This window comes from Neovison vison, chromosome 1 (assembly GCF_020171115.1).
Source record: "Neovison vison isolate M4711 chromosome 1, ASM_NN_V1, whole genome shotgun sequence".
Lineage (NCBI taxonomy): Eukaryota > Metazoa > Chordata > Mammalia > Carnivora > Mustelidae > Neogale > Neogale vison.
This window is the reverse complement of record NC_058091.1, coordinates 233,793,386-233,819,393: the sequence shown is the minus strand read 5'-3', so window position 1 is coordinate 233,819,393 and position 26,008 is coordinate 233,793,386. Positions and strand designations below refer to the sequence as shown.

Genomic DNA, 26,008 nt, shown 5'->3' with positions numbered 1-26,008 from the left:
GTAAATAAATAAGAAATCAGAACTACAAAGTTGAACACATACTAGATCTTATGCTCTGAACTCATGGGGTCAGGAGTGATCAGAGCTGGAGTGGAGAAGGACAAAATTCAAGTCTTCCTATTCCATCAGGGCCTCAATGTGAGACCCTGTCCCTGGCCTCAGCACTCCCACATGGAGACCCAGCTGTAGTTGGTGAGGCCTAACATAGTTAAGCCTGTGTGGTTGATAAAGGGAGTATTTAGGGGTCAGAAGAAGTTGGAGAGAGGCCACATTCAGTATATGGTTGAGAGCTGAGAGGTTTTTGAAATAGGACTCTTGACTGAGCATTTTCTTTATTTCTTCTTTTCGAAATGCTTGCACCAACCAGAAAGACATCTAGTTTTCCAGATTCTCGGAGTCCTGGTCTCTACACCACATGGACATTATCCAACTCCTCTGTGTCCTCCCAAGGCAGCATTTCAGAAGGTGATCCCCGGCAGAACCGGCCCTTCAAGTCCGTCTTTGTGCCCACCGCCATAGTCAGCCCTGTGAGGAGCACGGCCAGCCCGGGGACTGTCGGACAGGGCTCTCTTCGGAAATCCGGGCGGAGCAGCATGAGAAAGAGTAAGTGGTGGCAGAGAGGTACGTGTCTAGAGCTAAGTGAGGGGGGGACTGGACTCTGGGGTAGGCAGAGCGCCTTTTGCAAAAACAAGATCTTGGCTAGAAAACAAGCCTCTGTAAAGGGAGTTTTTCATTCCCAAATAATGACTGGTATTACTGGAAGAAGCCAGACCAACTTAAGGTCACTGCCCTGGGTCACTCCACACCTGTGTACTGAATGGCTGGGATGATAGCGGCCCTGAGTGCCAACACAGAACTAGAACACAGCCAAGGTGGAGACTGGCTCTAGCTAAGACAGAACAAGCAAAGTACTTGCTGGATCATGCTTCTCAAACGATGTTCCAGGGAACCCCTCAGGGTGCCAAAAGGGAAACATGAGGGATGGGGGTGGGGGTTGAGGAGGGGAGGAGGCAAAGAGGATGAAGGAGCCAATTCTCAAAGCCCCTAAATCTTGCTTTCTTATTTAACTAATATATACAGACAAGGTTTAAAAATATATATATTGTATAAAAATAAGCCTTCCTACCCTTCACCCCTGTCCCAAGTGCTCTTCCATGTACATAAATAGTAGCTTCTACTCATACCTGCTGCGCTGTTCTGCACTTTTTATTTTTCCCTGTAAAACATGCACATTGCTCACATGGCAATACTTTTATCTGTCAATATTTTGAACTTCTGCAGAAGACTTCATTTTCAGGGATTTTAAAAAGTGTTTGAAACCCATTGTTCTACAAAACATGAAGGTTCTGTAATTTGCATATCTTTCTGGAAGAGCATGAACCACACAAAGTAAATTTGATTTACTCTACATCCTCCGATGTAAACTGGGCTCTGCAATCTCTCTGGCTATCTTAAAAGAAATAAATGATTAAATATGAACGTGCAGGATGACGAGTCAGAGCAAGAAGGTAACATGTGGGACAGTACGCCACCCAGGAGAACGTGCCAGGAAAATTAAAACAAATGTCTCAGCCCCGCCCTCTCCCAGTGCTTTCATCTGACCACCTGCTTGACCACCGTTCCCACTCTGCCGCCTCTACCACATACCTCCTTCCTCCCCTTCTCCTGCCCTTCCTCCAGGGTCTCCCCTCCCCCCCACAAACCCATACTCAATAATCCCACCACAGAAGCCTTGGGCAAGTGAATGGACCTCTTCAGTCTTCAGTTTTCCCATTTGTAAAATGGAAATAAAAATAGTACCTACCTCATCAGGGTTATCGTACGGATTTAATCAAATAATTCATATAAGACTGATGGCACAGTCCCTGTCACACAGTGAGTCTCGGGAAATCCTGTTTATATAAGATGATCATCATCTCAGTACCGTTATTGCTACGACGACAACACAGGTCAACTTTGGTCCATCCATTGTGTGAACTGACACAGTGTTGACATGTTCACACTCGGTCTAGACCACTTAGGAGGTGGACACAGGAATTGTGTCCTGCTGGCAGTTGCTCACATTTCCCTTCAGACACTCCTCCTCTGCCTTGGCAGAGATCTTGACTGGCTTGGAGTTTTGACTGCTTGCCTTGTATGCACATGTGATAAGAAAGCACTCAATCTCTTGGAAATCAGGAGCCAACAAGAGAAATAGATGAGGCATAAACCCCATTTTTCACACATTTCCAGGAGCCTAAGGACATGTGTGCCCAGGGCTGCTTTGACTTCCTCAGGTCCGGGAGGCTTTCTGTCTCTCCTTTCCCAAGGTGAGGCTGGTCAAGCTATCAGTCTCCCCACAGCAAAGAGAAATGACAGGAGAATTGACTGTGCGCCTCATAGGGCTGTCAGTGGAAAAATAAATGTCTACATTGAAAGGGCAGACTTGTGTAAATGGCGCCCAGCTTGCTCACTGCAGCTGAGAGCACTGGCTGCGTTGAGTGAGCGTTCTGCTTTTCATGTTCACATCCTGCCTGACAAAGAGTCGCTATGCAGAACATGGCCTTGGCTCAGGCCCTCTGTGCTGGACACAGATGACTCTAATTCATACACGTGTCCACAGGCTATCACAAAGGGCTCACATCTCTGACCGGATGCTGGGTCTAACCTAAATGCTCCCAGCATTTAAGTCTGACCTAAATGCTGGGAGACCCTTATGGAGAAGCGGACAGCAGTGCTACTTAGGGATGTGCCTCCTGTCGTCCCACCCCCAGAGTGTACTGAAGTCCTGATTGTTCCCTGGTCACATGCAGGCATATGCCCAAGGGATGGAGGTCTCCGGTCTTCCAGAGAATATGTGGGAAAGGAATGACTTCCTGTTAACTGAGGGAGGAACATCTCAGTTCACGAAACAAAACAAAATAAAACTCAAGGAAGGGATAAAATCACACTCCTGGACTTTGCATTTTTAGGGTTTGCTATCATTTACCCAAAAATAACGAGAGCTAACAAACACGAGGCATTAATTATGTTCTAGGCACTGTGGTAACACCCTGCACACATCATATGATGTAAGCCTCCCAGCAGCCCCATGAGACCCTGCTGTCACCTCCGGTTTACATATGAGGGGCTGAGACGCCAGAAGGGGATGGGGCTGACTTGTCCCAGGCTTCCTGGGAGTAAGTCTGATTCCAGAACATCTTGTCATGGGACTTTGTAAAGCTCATCCACACACAGCCCAAACCTTTCCGAATTTGCTTCTGTGTGGTGTCAACATTTGCCTGCACACACCCTCCCTGAATTCTACTTCCCCTTCCTCCCTGTACCTCCCACCCCAACAGAAGCCATCCCACTACCACATGCCTACAGCTTCTTCAGGTAGCTGGTCAGAGACCCTCCTATCCTCTCTGCTTCCCTGTCTCTCTCCCTCACATCCCTTCCAATTGACTGACTCTTTCTGTCCCTTTTTTGCTGTCTCTGTCTTCCATTTCCTCCTTGGTTTGCATGCCTCTGTTGCTTCTCACTGTGAAGCTGTCTCTTTAGGTTTGTCTTCTTCACTTTCCAACCGCTAGGCCTGAAGTGAGAGAGTGGGAGTGCATGTGTGTGCGTGTGTGTGAGGGAGAGAGGAGGCAAATGGAAGTAATGTACTTTCTGACGGTGCCCCCCCTCCCCCATCACCACCCAACATTGGGCGAGCCAGTTACTTCCTGCCAGCATCAGCCAACAGCACTAAAAAAAGAATAAGGTCACCTTTGAAAGACCCTGAGAGAATGTGAGCACACTCAAATGGGGAAAGCACTTAACTATTCTGGGATATCAGGACGCATGGCTTACACAACCCCAACCCAACCTGCTGTCAGCGGCCCCTGATGCTGATATCTGTGTCATATCATTCCTCAGATGGATCCCTACAGAGACCCGTCCAGTCAGGGATCCCCGCCCTTGTGGTGGGCTCCCTCAGACGCAATCCCACCATGGTCGTACGGCCTCAGCAGTTCCAGTTCTACCAGCCGCAGGGGGTCCCCTCCTCCCCCTCAACAGTGGTGGCAGAAGTGGGACCTAAGCCCACTCCCACTGGGGAGCCTGCCCTCACATGCGTCAGCAGGGGCAGTGACACCAGGATCCGCTCCGCAGCCAGTTCCCTCATCATGGAAGGCAAGGAGATCCCCATCAAGAGTGAGCCTCTACCTAAACCACCTGCGTCTGCCCCACCATCGATCCTGGTGAAACCAGAAAACCCAAGAAATGGCACCGAAAAGGTAGGAATGAAGTGACATAAGGGGGTGGGGGGCTTATATAACCTATATATAGGGATATATATAGGGATATATAGGGATATATAGGTTATAGCCCTATATATAGGAATATATAGGAATATATATATATATATATATATATATATATATATATGGATATATAGGTTATAGCCCTAACTTTTCACAGTGTCCCAACTCCTGAATTTTGTTTTAGCAGACAAGGAATCAAAATCGCAGCCTCAAAACAATGCTCACACAGTAACACCCCACACACACACAGGCACAGCCCCTCAGCCCCCTTGTACCCTCTGCAGATGTCCTACTGGATCTCCTTTATGTTTCCCGAATATTTCTTCCATAGTCCTTTTGAGGCCCACAGATGAGTTGGAAAAAACACAGCTTTGGCATCAGACACATCTTGATTTGAATTCCAGGTCAGCTGCTTGCTATCTCGTGACTTAGCCAAAACACGGCACCTTTCCGAGACTCTTTTTGCCTAATCTGTGAAATAGCAGTTGAGAATAGGAACCACCTCACAGGCTTGGTGTGGAGATGAAACAAGAGGAGACGTGTTAAGTGCTTACACAGGCGTTCGTGGTATGGAAGAGGCACCGGAGACACCGGAGAATTCAAGTGATTCATCAAGGTCACAGCAAATTATCATGACTCCCAACAACTAACTTTGACTGTGACCTCTATGTCAGAGGGTCAGATCTTTTAACTTCTAGTCGAGGTCTTTTCCCACTAGAGACAGGAGTTTTTGTATCTCTCAATAGAATATCCTTGAGTCGGGAGGGACAGTGAGATGCAGGAAGTGACAGTGAGAAAATTAGGTGATTGCTACCTTTTAGTTTATTGGCTGTCACCACTGTCATCACCATCACCATCAACACCAGCACCGTTCCCCATTCCCCTCCAAAAGGAAAGAGGATTTGGTCTCCTTCTCTTTGTTAAGCATTTACTGAATGCTAACAACCTAGTAGGCCCTGTGCTGAGGTCTTGACGTGTCTCATCTCCTTTAATGCTGACAGTAACCCTCTGTAGTAGTAGATCTTATTCTCAACAACCCTCTGTAGTAGGTATTATTATCGTCATCCTCATTTTATTTTTTTATTTTTTTTTAAGATTTTTATTTATTTATTTGACAGCCAGAGATCACAAGTAGGCAGAGAGGCAGGCGGGGGTGGCGGGGGGTGGGGGAGCAGGCTCCCTGCTGAGCAGAGAGCCCGATGCGGGGCTTGATCCCAGGACCCCGGGATCATGTCCTGAGCTGAAGGCAGAGGCTTAACCCACTGAGCCACCTAGGCACCCCCGTCATCCTCATTTTAAAATGAAGACATGGAGGGTTAAAGAGTTAGAGGACGTTACCCAAAGGCACACAGCAGACACATGGGGGTTTCTGGGGTAGATTCCAGATCTCATAGAAAAACTCATGCTCTTCATGCTAAGCTATCAGCTTGTAAGGAAAGGCATTTGGAAAAAGTTAGTGTTGACTGATGTGAATGTTGGGAGCTCCTTTTCAGAATTTTAGTATCTGAGTAATTCCGTTTTCCAGGCCCCAGTTGCCCTTTACGCCAGGCTGTTTGATATGGCCCTCAAACTATCAGCATTTAAGAAGTGCTCAGACCTCTGCGAGATATGGTGGGGGTCAAAAGTATGAAGAAACTTGCATTCTCAGTGGGGGATGCTAGGCCCAATTTCGTGGAAAACAAATTATTCCTAAGCAGTAGCAGAAAACACTGAGAAGCCTTAAATCAGGGATGTGCTAGAGCAAATACCTGTGGGTGCAAGATAGAGACGGAACAGGCATGGAGAGGTGAAACAGGGAGGGAGAGAAGGGGCTTGGGCCACAGGAGACCGGGGCTCCCATGGATATGGGGCCTGCTAATCAGCTCCAGGCAGGTACTGTCAGAATAGGAAACAGGCCTCAGTGCACCAGATCTTTGATTTTTTTAAGAGACATATCGAATACCCAACTTTTGTAGCAACATGGACGGGACTGGAAGAGATTATGCTGAGTGAAATAAGTCAAGCAGAGAGAGTCAATTATCATATGGTTTCACTTATTTGTGGAGCATAACCAATAGCATGGAGGACAAGGGGCGTTAGAGAGGAGTAGGGAATTTGGGTAAATTGGAAGGGGAGGTGAACCATGAGAGACTATGGACTCTGAAAAACAGTCTGAGGGGTTTGAAGTGGCGGGGGGGTGGGAGGTTGGGGTACCAGGTGGTGGGTATTGTAGAGGGCACGGCTTGCATGGAGCACTGGGTGTGGTGAAAAAATAATGATACTGTTATGCTGAAAATAAATTTTAGAAAAAGAGAGACATATGGAATTAGAATTTTTAAATACCATCACCCCATTTTATGTGTTGGCCCCTAAATCAAACTCTCAAACATTCTGCAGACAAAAGTCAGCCAGCCGGTGTCCAGGTTGCCAACTCTGCTCCATGGATATAAGGCCGTTATGAAACTTAGGAGTTGGAGTCAGCAGGGGGAGTGGAGGGTGCCCCAAAGAAGGGGTGGGCCCTGAGAAGGGCCTTATTGGCAGCTGGAGAGGACAGAGGAAAGGCAAACCTCTGGAAGGAAAGGCTTTCTGGAAGGGACCACAGCTTCTTGCCTCAGCCTTTTCCTGAAGGGGTTGCCTCTCTTGTTTCTCTTAGGTAATTTCTCATCATTCTTCAGCTCTCAGTTTAGATAGCTCTGCCTCCAAGAAGCCTTCCGTGGCCACCCCATCCCAGCTGCAGTGCGAGAGGGCTCCATACCTCCCCTAACATCTGTCACCTCTACCACCACAGCACGATGCAGAGTAGACCCTCATAGTGGACACAAGTATTTACTGAATGAGCCCAGAAATGAGGCATTTTAAGGAGGGACAAGCGTTGAGAAACAGCAGGAGTCGAGTCCCAGGGAAACCAGCACAGCTCCCACCTCACCTGGGTCCCTTCGCTCTGCTTTCTCTTGCAGCAAGTCAAAACCGTGAGATTTCAGAACTACAGCCCTCCTCCCACCAAACAGTACACCTCCCACCCCAACGCAGGAAAGCCTGAACAGCCCACCACCCCGAAGGGTTCCCAGCCAGAAGCAGCCCCCTCAGGCCCAGAGATGAACATCCTATTCGCCCACCGAAGCGGCTGCCATTCCGGACAGCAGACAGACCTCCGAAGGAAGTCAAGTTTGGGCAAGACCGTGACCCCGGTGTCTGCCACTTCGGCCACACAGACCGTGTTTCCCAGCAAATGAATCTACGGGTGGCTTTTCCCAGACCCCAAAGAGGTGAATTGCCTTTAAATACAGTCAGCCTCCACTGATAGCGCCCTGCCATTCTTTGGCTACTCAAGCCTGGGTCCTTGTTCTGCGCATGTTACCTCTGGGAAAGGAAAGGTGGGCGCAGGGAGTCCTGCCCTGGGTGGGAAGATGAAGCATGTGGCCTTGTAAACATAACAATTTGAGGCAGCAAGGCTACTACTCAGACCCAGGAGTGGGAGACGGACCTGCCCACCCTTTTCCCTGAATGGAGTGGGCAGCCTCATCCCCTGTGTTCTGTGTAGAATTTCTACGGTGCCCTAAAAGGGACTTCAGCCAGGGATGTCACAATGGTGGGAATGTTGGCATTGTTTCTTTGACCTCATCACCGTGTTCTCAACAAGCATCCGAACAGCTTCTGGGGCCTGTACACTGGCTGCTAGTGGCTCCCATGTTGTTCCCTCTACTGAGTCTTAATCCTGGCTGTGAAGGGGAAATTTGGGGGAGGGTGTGAGATGGATATCTGATCATTCTGAGAATCCTCGAAAACCAAAGGGAGTCAGCTTACTGGATTTGGTCCAAACAAGAAGGTCAGAGAGAAAGCTATGATCATACTTTCAACTTCTGAATCTGTTTTCCCACGTACAATCCTACACGATAGCTGAGCAGGAAGCACAGGGCTGCGGACAGGGTGCTGCATGGAATTCTGGCTATTTCATTCATCCTGGCTCCAGTCTGACATCCCTGGGAAACACAGCATGCTTCAAGACAGCTGTGTAAGGGGGTTGAGGTTAGACAATATATTGCATTTGCATTACAACCTTCTTTACTTCCTCTGAAGTCTCTTCGTTTGGGGCACTCTAGCTGTTTCACTGGGTCATGGTATAAGGCAGCAAGTTCAGGAAGATGCTAATGCAAGGCTGGAGCGGGGACACTTCGTGGAGGACAGCTGCCAGGACAGAGATAGGGCAAAGGAGATGGAGAGGGAAGGGAGGAGGAGGAGAAGAGGGAGGTAGAGAGAATGTAGGGAGTGGGGTGTGAGAGAGAAAGACCAAGATGGGGAGGCAGAGGGGAATGTCAGGGAAGAAGAAGAAAGGGAGAGTGGCTTTGACACTCCTGACAAGTGGGGCCTGAAGGATGGAGCCTGCAAAACCAGGTGACCCCGCCGAGGGGGGGCCAGAGGGAGGCATCCTCGATTTGTCAGAACAACACCCTTGGTGAGTTTAGCCAGGAGTTTAGTCATTCTGCTCTACCCCCCCAGAGTGCAGATACATGATACCACCAGCCACGCAAATATTTAGACTCTGCCTCAGTAGCAGCGGGTCCAGTTAGTGTTAAGTATTGCGGCTGACAAGCAGGTTGTAGGGGAGTAATGGAGACACAGTCCTTGCCTTCCACATGGAACAGAAAAGTCTTCCAGTTGTCCACTGTCTTTACAGGGCAACCTTTCTGAGAAGTGTCAACAATCTGAAAGGCTTGCCACCCCCATTCTAGTCTCTTCACTAATGCCCAGCATCACACACACTCCCTCCCAAACCAAAGCCCGTCTCTGCGGAGCCATATGAGTCTTGGAAAGGAGAAGAGAGTGTGATTTCTAAACTCACTGGCCCTTCCGATCACTGCTTCCACCACCACGTTTTGGACAGTCCCCGTGTGCTGGGCACCGCGATGAGGACAGCAGATGCGTCCTCTCCTATAATATCTGCTATTACGTCCTAAGGCAACTGTAATTGTCCCCAGGACAAAGCCAGGGAAACCAAGGCACAAAGGGTAGCCGCAGGTGGTAGCAGAGTGGGTTTGACAGCTGCCCACGCCCCAAGCTCAAGCTCTCTAATTTCAAAGCCCAACATGGGACTGTGCTTTATGAATGAAGAGAGCAACCCTGACCTAGGCCACTGATCCCCAACTGCAGGGAATAGCGTAATGGATGCCGATGCAGCCTCGGCACATGCAGACTGAGTTCAGATCCCCATTTACCGTGTGCTAGCTCTGTGATGTTGGGCAAGTCACTTAACCTCTCTGAGCCAGTCTCACTGATAACAGCGGAATGATACTAGTGCCAGTCTCATTGGGCTAGCGTGAGGATTAACTGTCATTGTATTATCAAGTGACATAGTACACACCTCACACATATCAGACTTGAATGTTTTTAAGGGAGCACATCACTGAAATTCCGGGTGAGGAAGTCTAAAGCAAGGCCATGTCTGGGGCGGTGGTGCTAAAATGAAATGAGTATTGCCTTGTCATAGAGGTCAGAGCACAGGGTAGGCTGAGTGCTAAAGGATGAATAGGAGTCAGAGAGAAAAAGGGCTTGGGGGAGGCATTCCAAGCAAAGAAAGCAGCACTTAGCACTTGCAGTAATCAAGCCAAGTTCTCCTATATGTAGAGGAATCCACTCCTTTGTGGAGCATTCGAGGGATCCCAGGTAGATGGAGTACCTCATGTTTGAAGACAAGTCAAGCTGCGAGAACTCCATCCCTCGCCTAAGACTCAGAGTCACTAGGAAGGTGCCCCCTTCACCTCGTGATCAGACCCTGGCATCTGAGCACTATGAAAGGTGCTGAGGGCAGGCTCTGATTAGGGCTGGGTTCAGGAGGACATGTGAGAGGTGGGGGGGGGCACAGTATAGAGCCATACATTTTTGTTGTTCTTTTTAAAGATTTGATTTATTTGAGAGTGAGAGAGAACATAAGCAGCAGGGGGGCAGAGGGAGAGGTTGAAGCAGACTCCCTGCCAAGCAGGGAGTCTGATGTGGGGCTCAATCCCAGGACCCTGGGATCATGACCTGAGCCGAAGGCAGAGGCTTTAAACCACTGAGCCACCCAGGCGCCCCTGGTCAACAGTCTTGAGGTGGGATCTAGGCATCTGTGTTGTCAGCATACTCCCCAAGTGATTCTGATGTCTAAGAACAAATCTAACTTTCTCGTCTCGTACAGTAGGCCGGGAACGTAGCCACAATGGGTGCCGATATATGAACAATGCCTGTAGTGATAGGCGAACAGTGAGTGCTCAGAGCTCCCACTCCTCCCCGCAGCCCTTTCTCCACATTCTCTCCATCACTCTACCCTCCAGCAGCCTAAGAGCTCAGGCCCGGTGCAGCTGAGACCTTCAGCAGGAAAGCTCTTCTTCGTTCTCACTGGCTAGTGCCTGCGCCATGGCAGTGGCTGAATATCTTGACTATTACCCTGTAATAGAGAATGAGGCCCAGAGAGGTCCCTCAGAGATGAAGAGCTCTGCTATTAAGCCCAGCACTCTCCCAGCCCGTGTCCCAGCCACTGTCCAGCCCTTGATAATCACTTTCATCGGGCCCTTGGTCTAGGAAAGGAGAGGACTTAGAAGGTGGACAGTTCCTTGCTCACTGGTCTCTGTGTTCCTTTAGCAAATATTTTCACAGGTTCCAGCAATGCCCTTAGCTTGCCGGCTCCTCCAGCATCAAGCAAGCAGGTATGGAAGTTGCTTGTTTCAGTAAGATGAGCAGGCATGATCCTCGCCCTCTCACCCGCCTCTGCCCACACAGACCAGCCTCCCAGCCCCTAGACATCCTTCCTGGGGTGTGCACCACTGGGACTGGCGGCAGAGGGAAGTCCTATCAAGGCTGTCTGCTGGCAGCAAGTGCTGAGCGAGCTCGGCTAAGCTGGGGCCAGCAGCTGCTCCCACGGGCACTCCTCTTGTTTGCGTCTGGACGGTAAAGACCCCAGGTCTGCCCTAGGCCGAGCATAGGGAGTGTGAGCACTTCCAGCAACCTCTCAGGTGACCATGAATGACAGTCACTCGGGGAGAGTGTTGGGCAGGCAAGACTAGACTAGAAGAGTTAACTTCGAAGATCCTTGCAGCAGCAGCTCAGTGTCCCTGCGAATAAATCTTGCAAGGACATATTGCTTGAAATAGAACAATGTTAAATGATCAAGCCATCTGTTTGCCAGGCCATAGTGTTGTGTCCTAGACCAAAGCAGAAACAAAATGTTCTCTGGAAGCCCTTCTGCCTGCTGACCGTCACTTCCACAAACAGAATGCAGCCAAGGTGGGATCAAAGGTGATGGGGGCGGGGGGCATTGAGGAGCCTTCCACATCCGTCCATCCATCCGTCCAATACCAGTTATACCTCACCCACTGTAGATCAGGCTCCATAAGAGACTGGGGGGGCTCAGTGGTTCACAGGAGAGAGAAAATACATATGGGCCTCTCAGAGTGGGGTTTCTTAGGAATTCTACTGGACCTGGGAGCTCCTTTCTGCCTTCCTCCCTTATTTAAATTAAATTAGATCATACATATATACATATATACATGATCATAAAACAAATAACCATATACCTACCATCTAGCTGCTTTTTTTTTTTTTAAGATTTTTTAAAAAAATTTATTTGACAGAGATCACAAGTAGGCAGAGAACCAGGCAGGGTTGGGGGGGGGGGGGAAGCAGGCTCCCTGCTGAGCAGAGAGCCTGATGCAGGGCTCAATCCCAGGACCCTGAGATCATGACCTGAGCCGAAGGCAGAGGCTTTAACCCACTGAGCCACCCAGGTGCCCCCACCATCTAGCTTTTTAAAAAGTAATCATCCATTCCATTGAAGCCTGCCGTGTGCTTCATCCAATTTCATTCTTTCTTCCCCTCCCCCCCTTTCCTCACAACCACTACCGTGAACTCCATGCTTACCATTCCCCTGTACGTTTTCCGCACATGTACCATATGGAATTTTCAGTGCAGCTCATAGATCTGCTCAGTAAACACCAGTCAAAGCAGCTATCGCAACCTGAGGCCACAGAAACCCGCTGAATATTTGAACTCCCATCTGGCCTCTGTCACTGGGATTCTAAGGCTTTGAGTCATTGCTGGGAATTGAGGTTTTGATGTACAGCGTATCTGGTTTTAAGAAGTTCTAGTTTAGAGGGATTTTTGTACGCATCCTTCCCAGTACTGCTGCTTAGAGAGACCTTGCTGCTCCCAAATAGCTAAGATATGGTTTGCGACTGTGCCCGAACCTTTTGAGTACACGGCTTTCTAGGCAGCTCTCCTCTGGGCCTTGCCTGCCCCCCTGGGGAGTCAACTACAGAAACCAGAAGCAGCCCCTTAGAATCTGAAACCAAAACAGATCTGGCTGCCACTGCTAGAAAGTCTCCCAAGAACCTTGTGAAGTCTGCAGGCAAAAGCTATTCTTGTCCCCTGACTACAGATCAGGAAACTGAGACTCAGAATGTGTCAGAGCCTTATTTAAGGTTTCACAACCAGTTTGAGATGGTAGGGAGAATACTAAAAAAAAAAAAAAAAAAAAAAAATTGTTCCTGACTCACCATCCAGCAGTAATTGTCACCATTTATTGAGCACCTACTATGTACCAAGAACTTCACTTGCATTATGCCATCTAATCCTATCCAACCCTATGAGGAGAGATTTTGCATTATCCTGTTTTAGAGATTACAGTTAAGGCTCAGAGGTCAAATGACCAGCCCAAGGCAACAAGGACTAGAATCCAGAACTCTAAGTCCAGACCTTAATCTTAAATCACCGGGTCCCTCCGTTGCAACTATTAACACAAAACATGGTTGAGGCTGGAGAGGATACACAAATTGGGTATGTGCTTCTGAAATCACAGGAATGCAGGTGGGGGCAGGGTCAGAGGATGGTTTAATTCAGAGGGGCCAGCCCACCCAGATTAAAACTGTCATCAAGATGTAGTGGTGGGAAGGAAGGTAACTGAGAGTGTTCTCTACAGAGATATCCAAAAAGCAAATGTACTCCTGCTCCAAGGGCAGTCAGACACAACCAAGCAACTTGAAAAAGAACCGAAGCTTGCAGTGTGGTTCTGGATCATTGATGTCAAAGCACGATAATTATTTTGCATTCCCTAGATCTCTCCCTCTTCATGAATTTATTTCTGGTTTTGCCTGTTCTCACTCTAAATGATACAGAACAGAGACCCAGAAGATGGGGGGTATCATTTCCAAAATGACCCTCCACTTTCATCTTCTCTGTGGGAACAGGAGGACTCAGAGCAAGAACATCTTCCAGCCTTCCATGCCGGTATTTATCCAAAGTTCAAAGGCAACAGCTTTCAGGGGTAAACACACACATACAGATGCAAGCTAATTATGCAGATAGGGTCACTGCTGGATGGACAAGAGCTACTAAAGACTAAAAGGATGCTAGCCAAGACCTGGGGAGAAAGGCAAAAGGCATCTGCAAAAGTCATTTTGTGAATCTTCAGTTAATGCTGTTAGAATCAGTGCTAGCATGACTGATAGACTGGATGAAGGGCATTCGTGACATCAGAGTTTGCTGTAGGTCACATATATTCCGGAGGCCAGAGCCATCCTTATGCCCTCCCCAATGAACACAGCGACTCCCTGGACCACCCAAGAGGACTGTTAGAGCTGGTGGCATTCAGCAGACCTTCACAAAGAAAGCAAAAGCAAGTTGACATCTGAAAGTAAGGAGGCAACAAAACCACCTGGAGGACTAAGGAGGAATTCAAATCAGTAGCGCCATCAAAGGGTGGTACCCTCCCCTTCCCCGCTCTCAGCAATTTGGGAAGATGTTTTACATCTCTGTCAAGGAGAGAGCTGGAAAAAACTTCACTCCCTGAAGAGGACATGTCAGTCATAGCTCTAGTGAGATAGCATCAGCTTCCATGACAAGGAGCAGAACAGTCGCGCAGAAGGGGCGGCACCGGTTGGAAGGGAATTTTAGATATCAGAACCGTGTTTCCAAATATCCTGTTCTGCACATTCTATTTATGAGCTCAATCCTTTTTTAAGCTTAAGCTCTTTTTAGATGTTGGCAATTCTGAGAGCCTAAGGTGTCTTCATCATGGAGACCTCCAACAAAGGACTAGACTTTAAAGTTCTGGTCAGCAAGGATTTGGGGATAGCTACACCAGCTAGGTACCCAATCCACTAGAACATTTTAAGGTATGGAGAAGTAATATAATAATAATAGCTCAGGTAAAGGGTTTTGGAACCAAGTCATCTGGGTTTCTGTCCCAGCTTTGCCACTCCCTAGTTATGTTTCCTTTGGCAAATAACAAAACAAACTTGGATAAGTTACAACACCTGCCCAAACGTTTTCCCATCAGTAAAATGGGTATCAGAACCTCCACCTCATCGGGCTCTCGGCAGGATTAAGTGAAATCATGCATGTACAGCTCCGATTGTTGTATGGGTACATCAAAGAGTTCAATAAATGGTAGTTATTACCAATAAACGGGTGTGGAGGCACAATTCAAAACCGGAGAGTACTGTAAAAACGCAGCTCTGTCATACAAACAGAAATGAGAAGGGGAGAGAGCAATGAGGGAGTGTTTCCATTGTCAGGGGGCTTCAGGGAGGAGAAACATGTTCTGAAAGACGTTAACATGGAAAAACGCTGTTAGCCATGTGGAGAGAAAGCTCCTGGGCTCTGGGATCACAAGTCCCTGGGTTCAAATCCTGGTCTTCTTGGCTCTCTGACCTTGGACCAACTACCCTCTGTGAGACTTTCTTGACTCCTCTGAAGAGTGGCAACAACACCTCAGCCCTTCATAGGGTCAGAGGAACGTGAAGGGAGCAGGGAGGCCAGATCTGGTGTGCACAAGGAGTCTAGAAGTGTTGGTTCCGGAGAAGTCTGCGGGTGTGACAGAGGCTCGAAGGCAGGTGAGCTGCGGAGCCGCGGAGTAGAACAGACACTTACTCACTGCCATTCGTCAGCCGCGTGCTCCATGCAGATACGGCGCTAACTAATTTACGGGGAGGGAAGAGCGCAGCCAGCCAGGCAGCCCAAGTTCGAATCCAGGTTCTAGGTTTCTTCCCTGTGCCACTGTGGGCAAGTCATTTATCTCCCCAGCCTTTTAGTCCTCTGGCTTGTAAGATGCAGGTAGTAGTCGTGGTTCTTGGAGTGGTGCGGTGGGGAGGAAACGAGGGAATGAACGTACAGTCGTGAGCACCGGGCCCGGCCCATAGAAAACGCTCTGTGGCATCAGCTACCATGATGACTCACAGGCGTGTTTCCCGGGGATTCCTCACAACAATTCCATGAGTTAAGTGTTAGGACCCCCAAGTTACTAGATCGAACAACTGAGGCTCAGAGGACACCTCGCTCATCTAAGGTCATGGTACACAAGCACTGGGGCTGGCTCTGTAAGACTAGAAGTCTCAGATTTTGTTCTCTGGGAAGCGGCCACGGTTGAGGTACTAATGACCGTTATTTTCAATGTATCGATTATCCTAATGCCCATGAGTCTTTCCTCTTCCGATTGCCCCCACCTCGTCCCCTCCCTCACCTGTTGGAGGCGTGAGGGGCAGGCTTGTCGGTGTGCCGGAGCCCAGCTGCTGAGCACACGGGTGCGGCGTCTTTGGGGACTTGCAACTTCTCAAGGCTGATGGTGCTGACAAGTCCATTCTGCCTTTCAGATAGGACTGACACAGACATGCTTCCAGCTGGCCGGGATTTCAATGAAAATCCCTCCTCCTAGGTGCCAGGTAATAGAATTACATGCCCCTGGCACACTTTGTAATTCAGAAAATGCATGTGCCGATGAGTCCCTCTCCCGCTGGACACGTCCTGATGACCAAGGGGCTTCAGGCCAGCCTCCTAGCTCTTACCCTGCCCCCATTTAAAGTCACAGAATATTTTCCTCCTGGGTAGACATCAGTGTCACCTCACTCATTTATCCCTTCATTTCCACCCAACAAACAGCTTGAGCACCAAGCGTGTGACAAAACCTTCCATACCATAGACCTGGGATACAGCAGTGAACTGCGCAAGGACAGTTCCTCCCTTCGTAAAGGGGAGTAAATGGTCAACACACACGCAGGATGGCTTCCATATGACAGGTGTTAGAAAGGAAGCAAAGCAACCAGACAAGGAATGGCTGAGGGGGACGAGCCACATTAGGGAGAGTGAGCAGGAACGGTTTCTCCAAGGAGGTGGCATGTGCAGTGAGACTGAAGATCGAGAAGGAACCAGACAGGCAATGTCACAGGCAAACAGAAACAAGCTCAGATGTCAAGGAGATTCGTTCATTTACCCAACATTTTTGATCATACGATAAATATGTGTTGAACCAACAATTGAATAGGTTCATCCTCTTTGTTCCTGCCAAAAAGGGCCCTTGCACAGGGAGGAGGAGCTCTGGGGAGATGCCACATGCATAGAGGCAGATGACTGCCTTTTCTCCAGCCCCACTCCCTGTCTGGAAAGCAAGGGGACTGGCCCGCACAGCTCTTTGAGCAAGGACTGTGCAACAAGCAAAAAGCAGTCTGTCATTTTTTAAAAGCAGTCAGGATGTCTGTCTGGAATTGTGTCAAGGTATGTCAGCTGCTTAATTATCATTAGGATATACGGACTGAATTTCCATGTGCACTCACTCACTCACTCTGAGAACACTGTTGCTTGGGAGCCTCCTGCCTCCCTCCCTCCTCCCCACCTCCAGCCCCAAGCTTTCTCTGGCAGAGAAGAGTCCAGGCTACAGAACTGACACACTTTTAGCACAGGGGTGACTCAGTATGTGACTTTGAGCAAGTCACTTCACTTCTCTGAGTCTCAGTTATCTCATCCACATAATGGGGAGAATAAGAGAGCATCTCACAGCAACCATCTAAAGTGGTTTTCTTTTTTTAATTTTTTAAGATTTATTTGACGAAGTAAGCACAAGCAGCGGGAGCAGCAGAGGGAGAGGGAGAAGGTGGCTCCCCGCTGATCAAGAAGCCCAACAAGGGGCTCAATCCCAGAACCCCAGGATCATGACCCAAGCTAAAGCCAGACGTTTGACCATCTGAGCCACCCAGCTGCCCCTAGAGTTACTATTATCCTTATTTTCAGATTCGTGTGTGAAATTACCAGAACAGAGAGAGGCAGAGAACAGAGAGACAGAGAACAGAGATTTAGGTCTATTTAAGGCAAAGGAAGCTGCAGCAGTGAGTGTAACAATAAGCCCATTTAATGATCTGTCTCCACCTGTAGCATTTTCCATTCTTGGAGATAATCAAGAAGCAGGACCACAGAAACAGTCTTAAAGACGTCTCTCAGTTTATCATGATACTTTTGTGCCAACAATTACAGATCCCCTCTATGTGCCAGACACTGTCCTAGGTCTTACATTTACTTCTTTAAACGTCTCACCACAACCATGCAAAGCAAGTACTGTTACTATCCCCCTTTTACGGATAAAGAAACTCGGACCCAGAGCAAGTAAGTAACTTCCGCAGGGCCACACAGCTGGGAACTGGTAGAGTTCGGAAATAAACCCAGGCAGTCTGACTCCAGTCTGGGCTGCTGACTGCTCGCCACCTCATTTACAATGGAAACATGAAAGCTTTCCTGCAGACATCAGGTTTTTCTACTTCAGATAGACTTGTCTTCTGAGCAGCCAGTAAACAAAGAGTTATTACCTGCCTAATCCCAAAACCCCTGGCCTGTAGCCCCAGCACTCACAAGGGCTGCATCCCCCAACTACAGTGTGCCAGCCATAGGTAAAGTCACACCTCCCATCATGGATGGGATTTCCGGGTGCCTACTGAAATGTCAGTTGATCTTGAAGTTCTTTCTACATCATTTAGCACAACCCGGAAGGCCAGATTAATGTGGCAGCCAGCCTTCCCTTGGCAGTCACTTCCTTATTACTTTCCTGCCTCTGCACTCCCTCTCAGAAGTGCTACATCACAATAAATGCAGTTCAAAGAGCAAACAAGCCAGCACCACTTCCTTGAGATCCAGACGCCATCATCTCAAACCATCTTGCCTTTGCTCTCAGAGGGACACGTTCCCAGCTGCTGACACCAGGCCCGATCTGCAGATTAAAGAAGCCATTTTCTCGACCCAAGTGGTATTAACCCAGCTCCAAAGGCGCGTGCCCAGGACCAGCACAAACGCCAGTTTCGGCAGACGGAAGAGAAGCAGGGTATATCCAACACCGGTGGCTTCCCTTTTAAGGGCTAAACGTCATGAACAGCAGCAGAGAACTCCTGCCCACGTTGGGGGGTATACAGGGAAGAGAGCATAATTGCAAATCCTAACTTACTGACATGGTGGGATGCAGAATGCTTCGCAGTTACCACAGACGTCGTATCCGTGCCTGCTTCGCACTGAACGTAAACAGCCACCTGGAGACCACTCTTCCTTGCTACAGCGCCGAGTGGAGCACGTCCGCAAATGAGTAAACGCTGCACTGCATTTGCAGGCCCCGGGAGCTCGGGGAAGCTCAGTTTTGAGTCCAGACACAGCTGACTGCTGGAAAACTCAGGGCTTCTTCAGGACTGACTCTCTGCCTTTGGAGAGTGGGGGTGTGGGGGAACCCCAGTGTTTCCCATGAATTGCTGGCAAGATGGGTTCCCATGCCATCCTGCAAAGAACGAGACTGAACATCACTGAAGTTTCCCCAAAGAGAAAACGGATCTGTTAAATCAGCCAGGAGTGCTCGGAGAGAAAATAAATCAGGCTCAGGTGAAAGCAATTGGGCAACAGATGGCCAGCTCCCTCTCTGCTCACTTCCGGTTTTACTGGGTTCACTTGGGAACTTGCTCATGGACAGGCTCTGGGGCTGAGACTTTCAGAAGGCAAGTCTTGCTAAGCACTCTTGGACCAGTTTTCATCAGCCTTTAGGTGTCCTTCTGCCCCGCCTTCAGCGTGAGCAGCTGGGATTTCACTTGCACTGAGGAGGGCCCCAGAGCCAAGCAGCAGTGTCATGGGAGCAGCCAGCTCTTGGACTGGGTGTTCACACCGCCTACCCTCACCTGGTGAGGGGCAGCCCAAGTTGTTGCTGTCCTTCCTTCTGAACATTCTCAGCCTCGGGGAGAAAAAAGGGGCTGCAGGCCAGACAGGCAAGAACAACACTGGTTATAAACATGGGGGTAGTGGGGATACACGTTGAGTTTGGTCATCCAAGGAGAGTATTTGAGGTCTTGGAGAAATTCTGGGGGGCTCATGGATTTTAACTTTGTTTTTGAAAGGATTTCAGGCTTACAAAAATACTGCTGAAATAGTACAAAAGAATTCCTAAATACCCTTCAAAGCAAGATATCCTAGATACTAACATCTTACCAAGTTTTTTTTCCCTCATATATGGTCTTATATAATATATATTAGTTAACATTACCTAAATACTTAATGTAAATTATATATATATAATTTTTCTGAACCATTTGAGAATAAGCTGAAAATCAAATGCCCATCTGTCACTAAACATTTCAGCCTGTCCCCCAAGCAAGATGTGCTCTTACATAACCATAATACAACGACCAAAGCCAGGAAGGTAACACTTTTAAAGAACTGTTAACTAGTCTACAGGTCTTATTTAATTACCCAGTGTTTTCTGTTGTCTACTCTTTTTCCTACACAGGAAACAAAAAAATGTAATGTGTTATCTAGGATCCCATTCAGGACCAAATAATGCATTTAATTACCATCTCTCTTTAATTTCTTTCAATCTGGAGCAGTTCCTCAAGATTCACTGTCTTCCATGACCTTCATATTTTGAAGAATATAGGCCTTTTATTTTGTAGACTCTCTCTCCATTGAGGTTTGATATTTCTCCATCATTAGACTCAGCCCACTCATTTTTGGCAGTAACAGATAATCTTTAGCATTAGATAGAAGTCCCCGAGTCCATGCTATATAAATATAAGGAAAAGCTTTTCCTTAGAGTGCCAACTACTAAATGTAGAAGGAGTGATGGAATTTTTAAAAATTACCATTTGGCAGCCACTAGGCTCATACTTGGTTCATACAAGAATCATCAGTAGATATTAAAATTAGTGGATGAAAGCTTGAAGAGCTCAGAGTATTTCCTCTCACGACACTGATTAATCACAAAGGGGAAAACAGCAACTTGAGAGCAGAGAAGCCCAGTAGAGAACCACCTACACCAAAAAACCACAGTTAGCATCGCCAGGAGCAGGGAGCTAGAGGCCGTGGACCTCCCAATAGGATGAACACCTCTTCTGTGAAATGAAAAGGAAGGCTTCTGTCCAAAGGGCTTGCTAATTTTAAAGAACTATAGTTCTTTCCAGGGTGCGCTCACACAGAATAGAATCTGAAATCTTTTTCACCTTCGCAGACCCTGCCTTGGTCATCTTCCCAGAAGGAGCTAGGAACAACTGGGATACGGAAGAGAACACGTGATCTGCTTGGATGGAAACTGCTCAGTGGGGAGTTTGTGGACCATGTGATAGTCCGCAGACATCAGGGATGGTACTGGAATACCAGCAGGCCGGGCTCTGGGACAGAAGGGCAGTAGGAGAAGGAACACGTCTGTCCTCAACCGGAGCATCCGTGGGTGGTGACCCAGGATAGGGACCAGCGCGTGACTCACGGGCTGTTCCAGTTGCCAGCAAACTCCCACCCCTCCTGTTATTCTGTCCTTTTGCCGGAGCCAAACTTCATCTTGCCGGTTTCTCACACCTTGGCACCTAACTGACAAATGAAAAGACCAAACATCACATTCCTTCTGGCTCTGTGACTGGCCAGTCTGCGCAGCTCACCTTTGGAGCAGTGGCGGCCTGACACTCTCCTTTTGGATATTCAAGCCAGAGAGGCCAGTGCCTCTTCACAAAGCCCCTAGCTTTCACCCCCTCTCCTGACTCCCACCCAAGCACCTGAGTCCTCCCACCACATCTATGTTCTTTTCCAATCCGATTCCATGCTATCTTTCCCCCTGAAACTGTCTGATCGAGAGGGTTTCTGTTAGGACATACTGATTAAAGAAACGAGGACTTGGTACATAAGGGATTTCAGAAGAAAAATCCATGATGTAATAAGAGAGCTACCACAGACTACAGAGAGGCTATTGTATTCTTTTTTTGTTCAGAAACAAGTCATTTTAAAGGGCAAATCATTAGATGATCTTCTGTGCCTGGTTTTAAAAACTCTAAAATACAAATTTTGCACCCAGCATGGGGCTCAAACTCACAACCCCGAGATCAAGAGTCACATGCTCTCCCAACCGAGCCAGCCAGGCACCCCTACCCTCAAATACAAATTTTAAATGATCTGTAGCAACCAGAGAGAGCCACGGTACCGATCAATGCAAATCAGAAGTACCCTGAGACTCTTCGAGCCAATATATTCTCATCTTCTCCCCATCTTAAGACATCAGTGAGAATTTCATTTTTTAAAAGCACACGCTGCCCTAATTATTAAAGACAATGGACAAGAACACAGCAGTGTTTGGATGTGTTGGTTGATTTAAAGTTCAGGATTATAATTTTGCACTGAAACCTCCTCATGAAACTGCCTTTCCTGCAGTCTTTTAAGCCTTGTAAGCAGGAGCAAGCAGGAGCCAGACCATGAGCCGAGTGAGGACTATATTTGGTGGTTGCAGAAATGCTTTCTTCTAGGTGAGGCTGGACGTGCAGGGCTCAGACTAGCACCCATCTCTTAATTAAATGAATAACTGGGACTTTCTAGCCACAACCTCCTATCAGTTAACCCCAAGGGAAAGTGATAATAAGCAAAAACGACCCAAGAGTATTGGCTTTATCTGCCAGGTGGTGAGTGAGAAGCTCAGAGGTATGGAGAGACCACAGAAAGGAGAATTCAGGGATGACACTGCCTCTCACACGTGGTCAGGGATGCGTGGCCAATTGTCTGTCATCCCTTCTCTCTTAACTACTCTGATTTAGGTTTGTTTCCTTTCCTCTGGGATGAGTTCAGGTTTGGTTGGCTCCTCTTTTGTCCCAGCAGCAAAGGATTCAGACATGCTGCCTTTAGATTCCGGGATCTCCTTGTTACTACCATGAGGCCGTACAGCACACCTATAAATAGGTTTCGGTGACTTCGTTTTCCAGAGAAAAGTCATTTGAATGTCAGAGGTGGAAGGAATTTTACTTTTACAGATGATGCTTGGAAAGGTGAGGGACAGGCAGGCTGCCCACACAAAAGCAAGTTGTATAAAATGGGGTGGTGGGTGGACCACAACAACTTCAAGTCCCCAGATCCCATCAGACCACATGAGCTAATTACAGCCTTGTGTTCAAGGGCCTCTCGTTCCCCTTTGCTGCTTCTCACATTTTTCTTTCTTCCTCGTCTCTTGTTCACAGCATCAGGAAATCACCACTCCTAATTTGTACACTTGCTGTTGTTTAAGTCTCCGGGAATTTTCCATGCCTTATCAAGTGGAGGGTTTCGTGGAGATTTAGAATCTGCTTAGGCAATAGACCAAAATATTTTTTTAATACAGTAAATGAAGAATCTGATTTGTTGCCAGCTGAACAGAGGCTTGAGAAAAGCACCCCACTCACCCTGTTTCCTAAAGTTTTCTGATCCATCTTTGAACTGTCGGTTCCACCATAGAGATTCCACCCAGTCATGGGCCAGAAAGTGGTGGGAGAGTGGGGAAGTGGGTGAGGACAAATTAGAATGTCCAGGATGAGGTCAGCCCAGAAATTTACCCTACAGTACCCTAGGATAGTTGCTAACCACAGAGTCTGGGTTTCATCCTCTGGAATTGTTGCTGCTGCTTATTCCATGGGGCTCTGGGAGGAGGTGTCGTTTAGGGGAAGAAGCAGAAAGACAAAATGGAAGGGGAGAAAAATTCACTCCTCCACTGAAATGCCAGCAGAGAACCTATAGACTCTTGTGTCCTGTTTTTTTAAGTACAAAGTTTTTAATAGACCAAAAGAGAATCTTGATGAGGTAATATGTATGTGAGTGATGTTTATAAAATAGGGTGTAAAATCTTAATCATTATGGACTGTTGTATAAATAAAGTTTAGGTATATAAAATATAGAAACTTATAAAAAATTATTTTATAGAGCAAGGAACACTAAAGGACTTTGAAAGTTTTCATATCTTTGTTCCAAAAACTAGAAAGTTCCAAGGCTGGCAGCTTATTTCCTTAGTATATTCCACTGTAAAGGCAAGAAGTTTGGTGGGGTTTTATGTGTTTTCTAGTTTTATAATTTATAACAATCTGTATGGATTACTTTGAAATGTCTGTTGCTTGTGTGTTCATGTTGTTTGCCCACAGGGAGACATCAGAAATTTGTTCCACACTTTGCATCTTGGAAAACTAAAAGAAATTTTCTAGTGAAAAGAAAAATACATAGAACATGACTTCAGTGTTGGGAAACCCTCGGATTTGTACCAATGACAGCTCTTTGCAGGTCTGAGGAAAGGGAAGTTTAATACCAGAGTTGTCTCTTACGTCAATATTCGGTGTTGGTTCACTTTTCTCCTGGAAAGAAAGCATGTATTTTGGGTCCCTTTTTCCTCCACCTGACATGTGGAGGAAACCAGAAGTCAGGGCCTTAAGCTGCCTTGCTTTTGGGACCACTCTCCACCATCAGCTTTCAAAGAACTGTCCACATCATATGTCTGTTTTCTGTTCCATGGTTCCGTGGTAGAACCACTGCTTTTTGGAGCCCAGAGTTTTGTTTGGGTTTGTGGCTCTAATGAGTTTGCTTTTTACCAGCCAGACTAAAGAGAAGAAGTCAAGGGAAACAGGAGTCGCCTTGCTGGACAGGTCCTCCTGCAGCCCCCACCAGCCCAGGAGGCCTACGCCAGAGACCAGGGCCCGCAGTACCGTCTGCTCTCCACACAGGGAAGGGTCCATCATGCCAAAGTGGAGACATTACCCAAGTCCCCTCCGTCAGAACTGCATACTGTTCCCATCTGGAAACTTGTGAAGCCCGATGTGTGTGTTAGCATGGAACAATAAAACCGGTTTAGTTGTCCCTCGGGCCTGGTTTTTTTCAGTAGCTGGCTTGGAGGGGGAACATGTTATCACAGATTAAATAGAAACATGGAGCACTTGATTTTCCCAGAGGACATTGGTTCCTGGCAGCTGCTCAGGACTGTCCAACAGGGAGGGGCAGGAGGAGAGAAATCATTTTGTCAGACGGGAATGGCTGAGGATCTGTGGGGATGGCCGCCACGACCTCCCAGCGTTCCCCAGGCTGGGTTCAGCTCTGGAGAACAAACTCCCAGCTTGGATGACCACAAGGGCCCAGGAAGACCTCTTGGCCAGAAGCCTTCTCCGCTTGCTTATTAATGCAGAGGTTAAGAGCATAGCCTCAAGCACCTTACTGCCTGTCACCTAACAGCTATGGGGCCATGGCCAAACCACTTAGCTACTCTGTGGCTCGGGTCCTTTTTTTTTCTGGAAAAAGGAGCTAAAGTAGCATCTTCTTGAGGAGTGAAAGGATTAGATGTCTTAAAACATGTAGAGCACTTTGAACAGTGCCTGGCATACACAGGTAGCCAATAAAACGGATTTCCCCACCTTCACAATGTTGCCACACCTACCACCCACCCACACTGTTATTTACTTAACATTATTTGAATGGACTCCATTTTAATCTAAAATTTAATTGAGAACTTTACATTCCAGGTATAAATGGGAAACTAACATAAATTGCTGTGAATATAAAGTAGCAGTTAAAGAGTTATAACAACTCCTATTTACTGAGTCCTTGCTACTTGCCAGGCAGTGGGCTAAGAGTCTTGACTTCTGAGAATCCTCACAGCTCTCTGAGGTCAGCATCATCCTTTTACAGATGAGGAAACAGAGGCACAGAGGCATCAGAACATTCGCCCACAGTTACACACTCCGCAAATGCAAGAGGTGGTCCGGCTTCAGGACTCAGGCTCCTCAGCCCTGTTCTGTGCTGCTGCCCGAACAAAATCAAGAGTGTTGCATTCCTGGGGCTGACGGCAGCTGGACCCGCTTGCCAGGACGGTGGTAACTGAGTGCTGCAAACTGGCTGGCTTATAGCAATTGAAACTCAATCTATCCCGGTTCTGGAGGCTCCCAATCCAAAACCTAGATGTGGGCAGGGCGAGGCTCCCTCTAAGACCTCCAGCGGCGGCTCCTCCCTTGCCTCTTCCAGCTTCTGGTCACCCAGGCATGCCTCGGTGGCTGCATCTCTCCGATCTCTGTACCCGTCTTCACACGGCTGTCTTCCCTCTGTGTGTCTATCTTTGTGTCTCTTCTCCCCTTTTCGTGAGGACAGCAGTCACGCTGGATTAGGGCCCTCCCTAAGGACTTCGTCTTAATTACGTCTGCAAGACCCTATTTCCACGTAAGGCCACATTCGCAGATGCCAGGAGTTAGGACTTCAGCGTATCACTTCGGTGCAGGCAGGAGTCGGACACAATTCAGCTGCCCACCTAGGGCTTCAAGCTCGGGGCCGAGATCTGCCAGTGTGGGAGAGGTGTTCAAGATCTGCAGCCACCAGGGACCGCCTCCTTCATGCGGTGCAGACTGAAGGAGTCAGGACAAGGGAAGGACAGTGCCTCTCTGATTTAGTGATGCTTTGTGTCCAGTCCAGGTGCTAACTAAGATCAACCGTTTCCTGCCCCACTACTGGCTCTGTGGGCAAAAGGGGGTAGGGAAGAAAGCTTCCCAGGGAAGGATGGTGGTAGGAAGATGGGGGAAATGCACCCTTCTCCAACTCTAGGCAGGTGTGGAAGGCACAAGCTCATCTCTAGAACCTGCCTTACGTGGCGAGGCTGGAATGCCAGAGAGACTTCATCGAAGGTGTGTGTGAAGAACGAACAAGAGTAAAGACAATAGCGGAGAAATCATTTATTTTCATACTATTTCCATGAAAACTTAAGA

General features: G+C 47.9%; 1 protein-coding gene across 6 annotated transcripts in view; it reads left to right on the top strand.

Moving 5' to 3' along the window:
* The window catches only part of SH3RF2 (SH3 domain containing ring finger 2), a 136,589-nt gene that overhangs the window by 103,750 nt on the left and 6,831 nt on the right, over positions 1–26,008 (top strand). For 2 of the 6 annotated variants that reach the window (XM_044225135.1, XM_044225097.1), the window contains 4 exons: positions 368–621; positions 3,880–4,238; positions 7,202–7,510; positions 20,506–24,122. In XM_044225135.1, the coding sequence (XP_044081070.1) occupies positions 368–621; positions 3,880–4,238; positions 7,202–7,477 (889 nt within the window). In that variant the 3' untranslated portion in view covers positions 7,478–7,510; positions 20,506–24,122. Of the gene's footprint in view, positions 1–367; positions 622–3,879; positions 4,239–7,201; positions 7,511–13,459; positions 17,099–20,505; positions 24,123–26,008 lie in introns of those variants that run through there. The other 4 variants (XM_044225129.1, XM_044225103.1, XM_044225112.1 and 1 more) reach the window with 4 other exon arrangements.